General features: G+C 38.5%; 1 protein-coding gene across 2 annotated transcripts in view; it reads right to left on the bottom strand.

Moving 5' to 3' along the window:
- The window catches only part of CFAP54 (cilia and flagella associated protein 54), a 301163-nt gene that overhangs the window by 210922 nt on the left and 76707 nt on the right, over nucleotides 1–13534 (bottom strand). For both annotated transcript variants that reach the window (XM_060164794.1, XM_060164793.1), the window contains exons 20-22: nucleotides 7595–7771; nucleotides 3602–3694; nucleotides 3159–3344 (exon numbers count right to left, since the gene is read on the bottom strand). In XM_060164794.1, the coding sequence (XP_060020777.1) occupies nucleotides 3159–3344; nucleotides 3602–3694; nucleotides 7595–7771 (456 nt within the window). The remainder of the gene's footprint in view (nucleotides 1–3158; nucleotides 3345–3601; nucleotides 3695–7594; nucleotides 7772–13534) is intronic.

Here is a 13534-nt window from a genome sequence, read left to right on the forward strand (position 1 = left end):
GTACTGCAAATACAGTATCAGTAAAGAAACACAGGTCATTACTTTATGACACTTCTCATTATCCTAGCAGTATAGCTTGGACTTCCTTTTATTAACTTTCAGTGAAAGTTCTGCCAAATAAAGCGCGAGAGTCAAACCACTCCCTGGAGAAAAATTAGACCTTGATGAAATATTCGGTCCCTCACTCTGAAATAACTCCATCGCTGCAAATTAGGAAATATATTAGATTCCAAAGAAATCAAAACATCAGAAAACCATGAGCCAATATGACATGCTAAACCAATGCCAGACAAATCCTAGCAATTCTGTCAATTAAATTTTCTTTGAAAAATATGATAATATAAAATTCCAGTAAGACCTTAGCTTATAATACTAATCAACTATTAAGAGGAAAAAACGGCACAATAGAAATGTGATAAAATTTAGAAGCGCCATCAGCTCTACAGCCAACCATAAACTTAAAATTACAGGCTTGAGACTTAGGTCAATGAGTCACTTTTTCTAGAATCGCATTCACTGGTGACATGTTTTAAGTCAGGCAATCATTTCAGGAAAAAATGTCAATTCATGAGTATATCTATAATTAAGAACAACAATAATATTCATTAAGCGCCTACTGTGTTGTAAGCGTTACAGTTAAACATTTGACATGCATAATTCCATTTAATACTCATAATAGTTCTGGGAGGTAACTACTATTATTATTCCACTTCACAGATGAAGGTTACTTGCCCAATGTCACAGGGCTAATGTGAGGACCTGAAACTTAAACCCAGGTCTGTCTGTCTCTATGAACCCAGAAACTTCACTTCTATAAACTGATACTAAGAAAATAATCATGGATGCAGGTAAAGATGCTCAACATCACTAATTATTAGAGAAATAGAAGTCAAAACTACAATGAGGTATCATCTCACACTGGGCAGAATGCCATTATCAAAAAGTCTATAAATAAATTCTGGGGAGGGTGTGGAGAAAAGGGAACCCTCTTGCACTGTTGGTGGGAATGTAAATTGGTGCAGTCACTATGGGAACCAGAAGGAAGTCCCTTAAAAAACTGAAACTAGAACAACCATATGATCCAACAATCCCACTCCTGGGCATATATCAAGAGAAAACTATAATTCGAAAAGGTACATGCACCCCAATGTTGATTGCAGCACTATTTACAATAGCCAGGACATGGAAACAACCCAAGTGCCCATCAACGGATGATTGGTTTAATGTGATGTGTAAATACATACACACACACATACACACACGCAATGGAATATTACTCAGCCATAAAAAAAAGAATAAAATATTACCATTTGCAGCAACATGGATGGACCTAGAGATTACCATACTAAGTGAAGTAAGTCAGAAAGACAAATACCATATGCTATCACGTATATGTAGAATCTAAAATATGGGGCTTCCCTGGTGGCGCAGTGGTTGAGAGTCTGCCTGCTGATGCAGGGGACACAGGTTCATGCGCCGGTCTGGGAAGATCCCACATGCCGCGGAGTGGCTGGGCCTGTGAGCCACGGCCGCTGAGCCTGCGCATCCAGAGCCCGTGCTCCACAACAGGAGAGGCCACAGCAGTGAGAGGCCCACGTACCACAAAAAATAAAATATGACAGAAACGACCTTATCTACAAAACAGAAACAGACTCAGAGACATAGAAAACAAACTTACGGTTACCATAGGGGAAAGGGAGGAGGAAAGGGATAAATTAGGAGTATGGGATTAACAGATACAAACTACTATACATAAAATAAATAATCATCAAGTATTTACTGTATGGCACAGGGAACTATATTCAATACCTTATAACTTACAATGGAAAATAATCTGAAAAGAATACATACATATATATATAATTGAATCATGTTGCTGCACACCTGAAACTAACACAATATTGTAAAACAACCGATATATATATTTTTATTGAAGTATGGTTGATTTACAATGTTGTGTTAGATTCTGGTGTACAGCAACATGATTCAGTTATACATATATATATACATATACTTTTTCATATTCTTTTCCATTATGGTTTATTACAGGATATTGAATATAGTTCCCTGTGCTATACAGTAGAACTTTATTATCTATTTTATATACAGTAGTTTGTATCTGTTAATCCCAAACTCCTAATTTATCCTTCCTCCACCCCCTTTCCCCTTTGGTAACCACAAGTTTGTTTTCTATGTTTGCGAGTCTGCTTCTATCCCATAAACAAGTTCATTTGTGTCATATTTTAGATTCCACACATAAGTGATATTATATGGTACCTGTCTTTCTCTTTCTGACTTACTTAAGTATGATAATCTCTAGGTCCATCCGTTGCTGCAAATGGCATTATTTCATTCTTTTTTATGGTTGAGTAGTATTCCATTGTGTATACATATACTACACTGTGATATATTTTAAGATGCAATACCATGCAGATGTTAAAAATTATGTTTTGAAAGAATAGTTAATGGAATGGAAAAAAGTCAATTATGTATTAAATGGAAATATCAGATGTAAAATAATATGTACACTATGACTAAAATTATACATTATACATAAATTCACATAATATGTGTATATATTTCTATGTACATATTGTCTGTAGATATATATGTGTGTGTATGTATACATACACACACAAAGAAAAGCATATCTCTGGATCAGAGTTGCTCAACCTTCGCACTGTTGACATTTTGGACCGGATAACACTTTGCTGGGAGAGGGGTGCTGCCCTTTCCACTGTAGGGTGCTTATCAGCATCCCTGACCTCTACCCTCTAGATGCCAGCAGCACTCCTCTAGATTGCGACTACCAAAAATGTCTCCAGACATTGACATATATGTCCCCCCAGGGGCCAAAATTGCTTCAGCTTAAGAACTGCAACTCTGGATGACAGGAAAACAGATAACATTTATTTCCAAAATTTCTAAAATCAATGTGTGTTGCATTTAAAATCCAGGAAAAAAGTGTTATTGTAAAAAGCAAACTCATGAATACGAGAAGGAACGATTTATATTTTATGAGACTAAACTGCAATCATGGAAAATATATATTACAGGAGGTTTAGAATATCTGCTGTGACTGTTTTTTCATCAGAAATTACTTAGTAACTGCTTAACGGGAAAAAACAGAGGAAAAAATTAGAAGAAATCTTTTCTACCTGTGTTAATAACATCCGAGCAGTAACAGCAGAAAGAGGTGGGTAAACCAGAATTGGTTTAGTCGTCTCCCCAATAGCATCACCAATAAGCTTTCCATTAGAACAATAAGCAGCAATTGCAAAGATGTATTTTTCATTGGTTTCTAAACCTTTTACTTCAAAAATGCTTTTGCCATCAGCCGGTATCTATTAACAAAAACATATTTCAAGTTATGCATGGAAAATTAAACGGGTCTTTAAAAATATAATTAAGTGACCTCTTTATGTTAAGGGAAAAAACCTTTTTCATTTACTGTTGGATTTTAGTTATGACTCAAGATGAAATTAGACAAATTCACTGAAATAATGACTACATAAAGGAGAAAAATGAACAACACTCAATTGTCATTAACGAGACTTTTGGTAAGATTTCCTGACATTGAGGTTTTTTTAATTCGACGTACCGCTTCTCCTGAGTTTGGGAGATGATTATTGTTCAGTCTTACTTTTCCATAGCTCCCTTCTGCTTTGCAACCCAAAATGCAGTACCAGGAGACCTGCCACGGAGAGAGATGAGCCCGTCATCTGTTTAACAAAGCACTCAATTTCTTTTATCATGATGTGGCAAAAGGAATACTTTTCTACATAAATGAAACCTAAGTTTATAAAAATACTTAGATTTAGTCTTTAAAAAAAGACAAATATAGTTTACCTGGGACCACCAAGACTAAAATAGTATTCATTATTAATTATTTTTAACTACTATTAAGTGAGCAGTTCCTATGTGTTAAGCATTGTTAGGAAATTTACATATACTTTTTCATATCTGAAACATCCCTATGAGATAGGATTTCTATTGCTATTTTGCTTTACAAAAGATGGAGGTGCAGAGACGTTCAATAACTTGCCCAAGATCAGACAGTGGCAGGGAGTGACTCCAAAGATGACATCATCTTGATGAAAAAAAAAGACCTACTCCGAAATGATTTTCTATTTTATTTAATAATATGGGACAAAAAGCAAGTAGTACAAAAAGCAAGATACTAAACTGTAGTATTTTAAGTAAAATGTAAAAATACATATGAAAAAGCCTGGAAGAAAATGTTCCTAAATAAGAATAGTAGTAGAGTTCGGATGATAAAACGGTAAGATTACGGATAATTTTTTTTCTCTAGTTTATAAATTTTCTGAAACACGATATTCTTTTGACAATTCTTAAATACAGATGTAAACCAAAAGCAAAATGCAAATTACACAGAAACAATCAAACTTAAGCTTGATTAAATGGTTAGACAATGGTCTTTTTGCCAAGATGTCAAAATAATGGAGATTCCTCATGGTAATGCACTATTCTCACTGTAGGGGGTAAGGGAGAGAGTTGATACCTAGGGAAAAGCATTATTAGGAGCCATACTGTCCAGGGATTAGTGATGGAAGGGTTGTCATCACTGTGGCATTCCCTTTTCCCAAAGGCTCCACCTCACAACATCTCAACTCCTAAAATGGAAAATAAGGGAAATGTAATTGTCTCTAAGAAGCAACTGCCTCTTACAGCTTAGCCCGCTAATTCTTCCTCTGGGTCAATGGAAGAATCCTCATTGTATCTTGTCTGCACAAGTAGTTCTCAACTCTGACTATGCACAAGAATCATTTTTTAAAATACAGTTTGTACAGAATCAACCATTTTTTTAAATTACATATACCTAAGCCTGCCTAGTCTCAATGAATAAGACTGTCTGGTACAAATAGCCGAAGTTTTGTTTCCAAAGAAAATTTCTCAGGTGATTAAAGAGCATTAGGAAAGGCAGAATTTCGAGGACAAAGAGAATGTTGAAGGAACTTGGAACCTGGAGGCCAGGAGAAAAAAAAACAGCTGAATCTCAGAAAAATTTAGAAACTACCTTTCCTTGATTTTTCATGCAAAAAGAGTACCATGGGGCAGGGAGGGGGAAGGCAAAAGATGGTGTTTTATGACTTAGATCAGCGGTCCTCCCCCTTTTTGGCACCAGGGACTGGTTTTGTGGAAGACAATTTTTCCACAGACCGGGGCGGGGCGGGGCGGGGGCGGCGGTGTGGTGATGGTACAGGCGGTAATGTTAGCAATAGGGAGCGATGGGGAGCGGCAGATGAAGATTCGCTCGCTCGCCTCTCACCTCCTGCTGTGTGGCCCGGTTCCTAACAGGCCGCAGACCGGTACCAGTCTGTGACCCGGGGGTTGCAGACCCCTGACTTAGATCATTATCGCTCCAAGTTAAGCTCTACATACAATCCAGAATTTGAAGGGTAAATTTTCCTAAAAGCATTTTTACAAGCAGGCTTTATATTTCTATTGTGTTCCACAGATGAAAACATCTTAGTCTGTGAAACTATTAGAAGACTGTGTCCTTAGAGTCTATGTAAGAGAAACGACACCATGGACAAACCACCACTAGCTTTGGAAGTAAAAGTTTACAAGTAACACTAGCATTTTCAACCATTAAAACAGATGTTAATGCAACAAATGCCTTAACAAGAGGTTTTGATAAAACAAAAGATGGCTGAAATCTCAAACTAGAAAAAGTATTTAAGTCCATAGCACCATCTAGTGCTATGGAGTGGGTAACAGAAGGTATAATTTCCAGGAGCACACAACTTTACCAAAATATAATATACATCAACTTCACATCATGTGCTGAGTGACAAGTCCTACAAGTACAGGTCAAGTATGGGATGCTTATGCCTTCCTATTAATAAGCATTATGAAATAAACTAGTCACTAATTTGAGATACATAAAAAATAAGAACCTGGTTAAATAAATCAAAACATTCAAGTAAAAACAAACGAAAACTCTTGGCAAATCATCCAGTCTTAGTTCTGTACTGAATTTCCGAAGTCAGTGATCCTTATTCTTAAACAGATCCCCAAAATCCAAAGTTGAATTTTAAAACTATTAGCAACTGCAGTAATGCATTTATTATAGCAGTTAGGATGAATGTTGCTTCTACTCCTCCAATTATAAGGCATTATGAAGGTGGTATTACTTCTCACTGATGTCCACCTCCCATTAGTCTGAAGCTTCTCAAAATATGGAACCATGCTTTATTTGTGTTTATTTTTATACGTTACCTCACATAGAGCTTGACAGATAGCAGACACTCAATAATGCTCATTGGACAGAATTTATGAAAAAAATCATTAGATAATATAATCACAGTGTATAACCTCATTAACTGATTTTAGCTAACTTTACTACATATGTTTAATACAAGGGATGGAACAACATCGGTTAATATGCCAAGAATATGCTATAATATCTCATTTAATTTTCACAGAAGAAACATTTTACAAATGAAAAAGATAACAAAAGCAAATTTTAAAAAAACACTCAGAAAGTATATTTAGATTTCGTAAGGTCATACTGCTGGGGTAGAGCTAGAATTTTAAATCTGTATTTGTCTGACTTCAAAGCCCATGCCCTTTCCACTATATCAAGACGATGTATTTAAGTTCAAGCAGAACATCCTAAGAATAATCAAAGAAACAACTTTGTTTTTTCTACAACACCAAAGAGCATGTGTTCATCACCCAAAAGAGGAAAATTAATATTTAAAATATAAATTAGGTGGAACCAAATGCTTATGAGGAAACTAAATCTCAAATAACAGTCCCATTTAGGCTAAGTTCCAAGGCACTGGGGCTAGGAGAAAGAGCTTCAATAAATCCATAAAGAATTATGACTTATAATGTGGTTGGAATTATCATTTGTTTGCATTAAAAGAATCCCCATTGGGCTTCCCTGGTGGCGCAGTGGTTGAGAGTCCGCCGATGCAGGGGACACGGGTTCATGCCCGGATCCGGGAAGATCCCACATGCCGCGGAGCGGCTGGGCCCGTGAGCCATGGCCGCTGAGCCTGCGTGTCTGGAGCCTGCACTCCGCAACGGGCGAGGCCACAACGGTGAGAGGCCTGCATACCGCAAAAAAAAAAAAAAAGGATCCCTATTTACACAGAAGAACTTTCGGAAGAGTCTCTAAATTCACCACCCCCAAATTTTCTTATCTTCATCATTGGCTCTCAGAGTAACTTCTATACCCTTCAAATGCCTGATTCTATCTCAAGGAAACCTTCCTGAAGTTGAGCACACTAGGATGTCAGCATATGACTGTGTCATGGTGAGGAAGATACTTCAAAATGCTTCTCTCTCATTTCTCCTTACTATATATCTGCGTGTAGCAATATAGGAGTAAGTTTCTTATAGTGAAGCTATAAGGAGCCAAAAGGGAAACAGCATAAAGGAAAAAGGGTCATGAAGAAACTACAGATAGTTAAAGATACTGGAATACTAATCCCAGTGTTCAGTGTTTATATTAATCAATAAGATTATTCAAGCCCTAAAAGCAATAAAAGTATTCATTATTATAGTCATAAAAGCACTTACATTGCTTTCCGTGAGGTAAAGGTCATAATAGACAACATACCTTAACATCAGAAATAAATGGAGCAGGTTTTAATGTCACAGAACAATGAGTTCGGGCTAGCAGGATGGGTGCAGGAGGTACTCTGCTTTTCTTTCTTTTGGCAATTTCCACATATTTCTGATATGAATACAGTACACTTTGTTCTGCTTCGGTCTTCTCAATTAAAGAATATGCTTCCTATAATAAAGTGTGAAAATAGGAAATCACATTTCAAGAGCTTGAACTTCATTGTATTTGGAGAATTCTGGTGATGTTAAACATTATCTTGATATATGTATTTTTTGATGCTCAGTGGTATACATATTTCAAGTAGTAAATGATTTTTCAGAAGTAAAAAATAGCTAATAAATAAGGCCAAGTAAAAAATAGCTATTAAGGCAATGACATTATATTTATATGTCTAACATGTTTATCATCATTATCATACATTAATATATTTCATTTTCAAATCAAACCCTCTGAATATCTGCAATCATATTTCATTGTCCTTAAAAATTTTGTAACAATATTATGTGCATTGATACTTATGAACTATACACCTACACTCAATGCAACTTGAAATGTGACTCTCAAGTAATGACTATTGGTATATGTGGTTTATAAAATTATTTAAAACCAAATTATTGATGGTTGCTTACTATCAGCAAAAACAAATAAAATATACAGAAGTACTTATTCTATAAACCTAAAGGAAAAGCAATCACCTTTTTAAAAGGTTACACATTTAGTGATATCACATGAAACAAAAAAACATAAAAATCAGAAAATCTAAATCATATTTCAAAATAAATATAGTAAGGCTAACTGTAACACCAATAATAATATATGTAAATGAGTTAAACTCCTCTGTTACATAAAATTAAAAAGCAAAGACTCTGAGCACTAAAGCCAAAACCCAAGTAAAGATTAAAATTGAATGACAGAGGGGAGACGAGGGGGAGATGACGGAAGAGTAAGACGCGGAGATCACCTTCCTCCCCACAGATACACCAGAAATACATCTACACGTGGAACAGCTCCTACAGAACACCTACTGAACGCTGGCAGAAGACCTCAGACCTCCCAAAAGGCAAGAAAGTCCCCACGTACCTGGGTAGGGCAAAAGAAAAAAGAATAAACAGAGACAAAAGAATAGGGACAGGACCTGCACCAGTGGGCTGGAGCTGTAAAGGAGGAAAGGTTTCCATACACTAGGAAGCCCCTTCGCGGGCGGAGACTGCGGGTGGCGGAGAGGGGAAGCTTCAGAGCCGCGGAGGAGAGAGAGCACAGCAACAGGGGTGCGGAGGGCATAGCGGACAGATTACCGCACAGAGGATCAGGGCCGACCGGCACTCACCAGGCCAAGAGGCTTCTCTGCTCACCCACCGGGGCAGGCGGGGCTGGGAACTGAAGCTCGGGCTGGGGTTGGCAGCGTGAACACAGCCTACAGGGGGCTAGTGCACCACGGCTAGCCGGGAGGGAGTCCAGGGAAAAGTCTGGACCTGCCGAAGCAGCAAGAGACTTTTTCTTGCCTCTTTGTTTCCTGGTGCGCGAGGTGAGGGGATTAAGAGCGCTTCTTAAAGGAGCTCCAGAGGCGGGCGCGAGCCGCGGCTAAGAGCGCGGGCCCCAGAGACGCGCATGAGACGCTAAGGCTGCTGCCGCAACCAAGAAGCCTGTGTGCGAGCACAGGTCACTATCCACACACTCCCTTCCAGGGAGCCTGTGCAGCCCGCCACTGCCAGGGTACCGGGATCCAGGGACAACTTCCCAGGGAGAACGCACGGGGCGCCTCAGGCTGGTGCAACGTCATGACGGCCTCTGCCGCTGCAGGCTCGCCCCGCCCTCCATGCCTCTCCCTTCCGCTCCCCACCGCCGGCCTGAGTGAGCCAGAGTCCCGGAAGCAGCTGCTCCTTTAACCCCGTCCTGTCTGAGCGAAGAACAGACGCTCTCAGGTCGTGACCTACACGCAGAGGCGGGGCCAAATCCAAAGCTGAGCCCCTGGGAGCTGTGAGAACAAAGAAGAGAAAGGGAAATCTCTCCCAGCAGCCTCAGAAGCAGCGGATTAAAGCTCCACAATCAACTTGATGTACCCTGCATCTGTGGAATACATGAATAGACAACAAATCATCCCAAATTGAGGAGGTGGACTTGGAGAGCAAGATTTACGATTTTTTCCCCTTTTCCTCTTTTTGTAAGTATGTGTATGCTTCTGTGTGAGATTTTGTCTGTATAGCTTTGCTTCCACCATTTCTCCTAGGGTTCTATCCGTCCGTTTTTTGCTTTAAAAAAATTTTTTTTCTTAATAATTATTTTTTATTTTAATAACTTTTATTTTATCATACTTTATTTTATCTTCTTTCTTTCTTTCCTTCCTTCCCTCCTTCCTCCCTCCCTCCCTCTCTCTCTCCTTTCTTTCTCTCTCTCTCTTTCTTTCTACTTTTTCTCCCTTTTATTCTGAGCCGTGTGGATGAAAGGCTCTTGGTGCTGCAGCCAGGAGTCAGTGCTGTGCCTCTGAGGTGGGAGAGCCAACTTCAGGACACTGGTCCACAAGAGACCTCCCAGCTCCACATAATACCAAACAGCGAAAACCTCCCAGAGATCTCCATCTCAACACCAACACCCAGCTTCACTCAACGACCAGCAAGCTACAGTGCTGGACATCCTATGCCAAACAACTAGCAAGACAGGAACACAACCCCACCCATTAGCAGAGAGGCTGCCTAAAATCATAATAAGTCCACAGACACCCCAAAACACACCACCAGACGTGGACTTGCCCACCAGAAAGACAAGATCCAGCCTCATCCACCAGAACACAGGCACTAGTCCCCTCCACCAGGAAGCCTACACAACCCACTGAACCAACTTTAGCCACTGGGGACAGACACCAAAAACAACGGGAACTACAAACCTGCAGCCTACAAAAAGGAGACCCCAAACACAGTAAGATAAGCAAAATGAGAAGACAGAAAAACACACAGCAGATGAAGGAGCAAGATAAAAACCCACCAGACCTAACAAATGAAGAGGAAATAGGCAGTCTACGTGAAAAAGAATTCAGAATAATGATAGTAAAGATGATCCAAAATCTTGGAAATAGAATAGACAAAATGCAAGAAACATTTAACAAGGACCTAGAAGAACTAAAGATGAAACAAGCAACGATGAACAACACAATAAATGAAATTAAAAATACTCTAGATGGGATCAATAGCAGAATAACTGAGGCAGAAGAACAGATAAGTGACCTGAAAGATAAAATAGTGGAAATAACTACTGCAGAGCAGAATAAAGAAAAATGAATGGAAAGAACTGAAGACAGTCTCAGAGACCTCTGGGAAAACATTAAACGCACCAACATTTGAATTATAGGGGTTCCAGAAGAAGAAGAGAAAAAGAAAGGGACTGAGAAAATATTTGAAGAGATTATAGTTGAAAACTTCCCTAATATGGGAAAGGAAATAGTTAATCAAGTCCAGGAAGCACAGAGAGTCCCATACAGGATAAGTCCAAGGTGAAATACGCCAAGACACATATTAATCAAACTATCAAAAATTAAATACAAAGAAAACATATTAAAAGCAGCAAGGGAAAAACAACAAATTACACACAAGGGAATCCCCATAAGGTTAACAGCTGATCTTTCAGCAGAAACTCTGCAAGCCAGAAGGGACTGGCAGGACATATTTAAAGTGATGAAGGAGGAAAACCTGCAACCAAGATTACTCTACCCAGCAATGATCTCATTGAGATTTGATGGAGAAATTAAAACCTTTACAGACAAGCAAAAGCTGAGAGAGTTCAGGACCACCAAACCAGCTTTACAACAAATGCTAAAGGAACTTCTCTAGGCAAGAAACACAAGAGAAGGAAAAGACCTACAATAACGACCCCAAAACAATTAAGAAAATGGGAATAGGAACATACATATCGATAATTACCTTAAATGTAAATGGACTAAATGCTCCCACCAAAAGACACAGATTGGCTGAATAGATACAAAATCAAGACCCATATATATGCCGTCTACAAGAGACCCACTTCAGACCTAGAGACACATACAGACTGAAAGTAAGGGGATTGAAAAAGATATTCCATGCAAATGGAAACCAAAAGAAAGCTGGAGTAGCAATTCTCATATCAGACAAAATAGACCTTAAAATAAAGACTATTAGAAGAGGCAAAGAAGGACACTACATAATGATCAAGGGATCGATCCAAGAAGAAGATGCAACAATTGTAAATATGCACCCAACATAGGAGCACCTCAATACATAAGGTAAATACTAACAGCCATAAAAGGGGAAATCGACAGTAACACATTCATAGTAGGGGACTTTAACACCCCTCTTTCACCCATGGACAGATCATCCAAAATGAAAATAAATAAGGAAACACAAGCTTTAAATGATACATTAAACAAGATGGACTTAATTGATATTTATAGGACATTCCATCCAAAAACAACAGAATACACATTTTTCTCAAGTGCTCATGGAACATTCTCCAGGATCATATCTTGGGTCACAAATCAAGCCTTGGTAAATTTAAGAAAATTGAAATTGTATCAAGTATCTTTTCCGACCACAGTGCTATGAGACTAGATATCAATTACAGAAAAAGATCTGTAAAAAATACAAACACATGAAGGCTAAACAATACACTACTTAATAACAAAGTGATCACTGAAGACAATGGAGACACGACGACCCAAAACCTATGGGATTCAGCAAAAGCAGTTCTAAGAGGGAAGTTTATAGCAATACAATCCTACCTTAAGAAACAGGAAACATCTCGAATAAACAACCTAACCTTGCACCTAAAGCAATTAGAGAAAGAAGAACAAAAAACCCCAAAGTTAGCAGAAGGAAAGAAATCATAAAAATCAGGTCAGAAATAAATGAAAAAGAAATGGAGGAAACAGTAGCAAAGATCAATAAAACTAAAAGCTGGTTCTTTGAGAAGATAAACAAAATGGATAAACCATTAGCCAGACTCATCAAGAAAAAAAGAGAGAAGACTCAAATCAATAGAATTAGAAATGAAAAAGGAGAAGTAACAACTGACACTGCAGAAATACAAAAGATCATGAGACATTACTACAAGCAACTCTATGCCAATAAAATGGACAACCTGGAAAAAATGGACAAATTCTTAGAAATGCACAACCTGCCAAGACTGAATCAGGAAGAAATAGAAAATATGAACAGACCAATCACAAGCACTGAAATTGAAACTGTGATTAAAAATCTTCCAACAAACAAAAGCCCAAGACCAGATGGCTTCACAGGCGAATTCTATCAAACATTTAGAGAAGAGCTAACACCTAGCCTTCTCAAACTCTTCCAAAATATACCAGAGGGAGGAACACTCCCAAACTCATTCTACAAGGCCACCATCACCCTGATACCAAAACCAGACAAGGATGTCACAAAGAAAGAAAACTACAGGCCAATATCACTGATGAACATAGATGCAAAAATCCTCAACAAAATACTAGCAAACAGAATCCAACAGCACATTAAACGGATCATACACCATGATCAAGTGGGGTTTATTCCAGGAATGCAAGAATTCTTCAATATTCGCAAATCAATCAACGTGATACACCATATTAACAAATTGAAGGGGAAAAACCATATGATCATCTCAATAGAAGCTGAGAACGCTTTTGACAAAATTCAACACCCATTTATGATAAAAACCCTGCAGAAAGTAGGCACAGAGGGAACTTTCCTCACCATAATAAAGGCCATATATGACAAACCCACAGCCAACATCATCCTCAATGGTGAAAAACTGAAAGCATTTCCACTAAGATCAGGAACAAGACAAGGCTGCCCACTCTCACCACTCGTATTCAACATAGTTTTGGAAGTTTTAGCCACAGCAATCAGAGAAGAAAAGGAAATAAAAGGAATCCAAATCGGAAAAGAAGAAGTAAAGCTGTCACTGTCTGCA

The sequence above is a fragment of the Lagenorhynchus albirostris genome, chromosome 11, assembly GCF_949774975.1.
Source record: "Lagenorhynchus albirostris chromosome 11, mLagAlb1.1, whole genome shotgun sequence".
Taxonomy (NCBI): Eukaryota; Metazoa; Chordata; class Mammalia; order Artiodactyla; family Delphinidae; genus Lagenorhynchus; species Lagenorhynchus albirostris.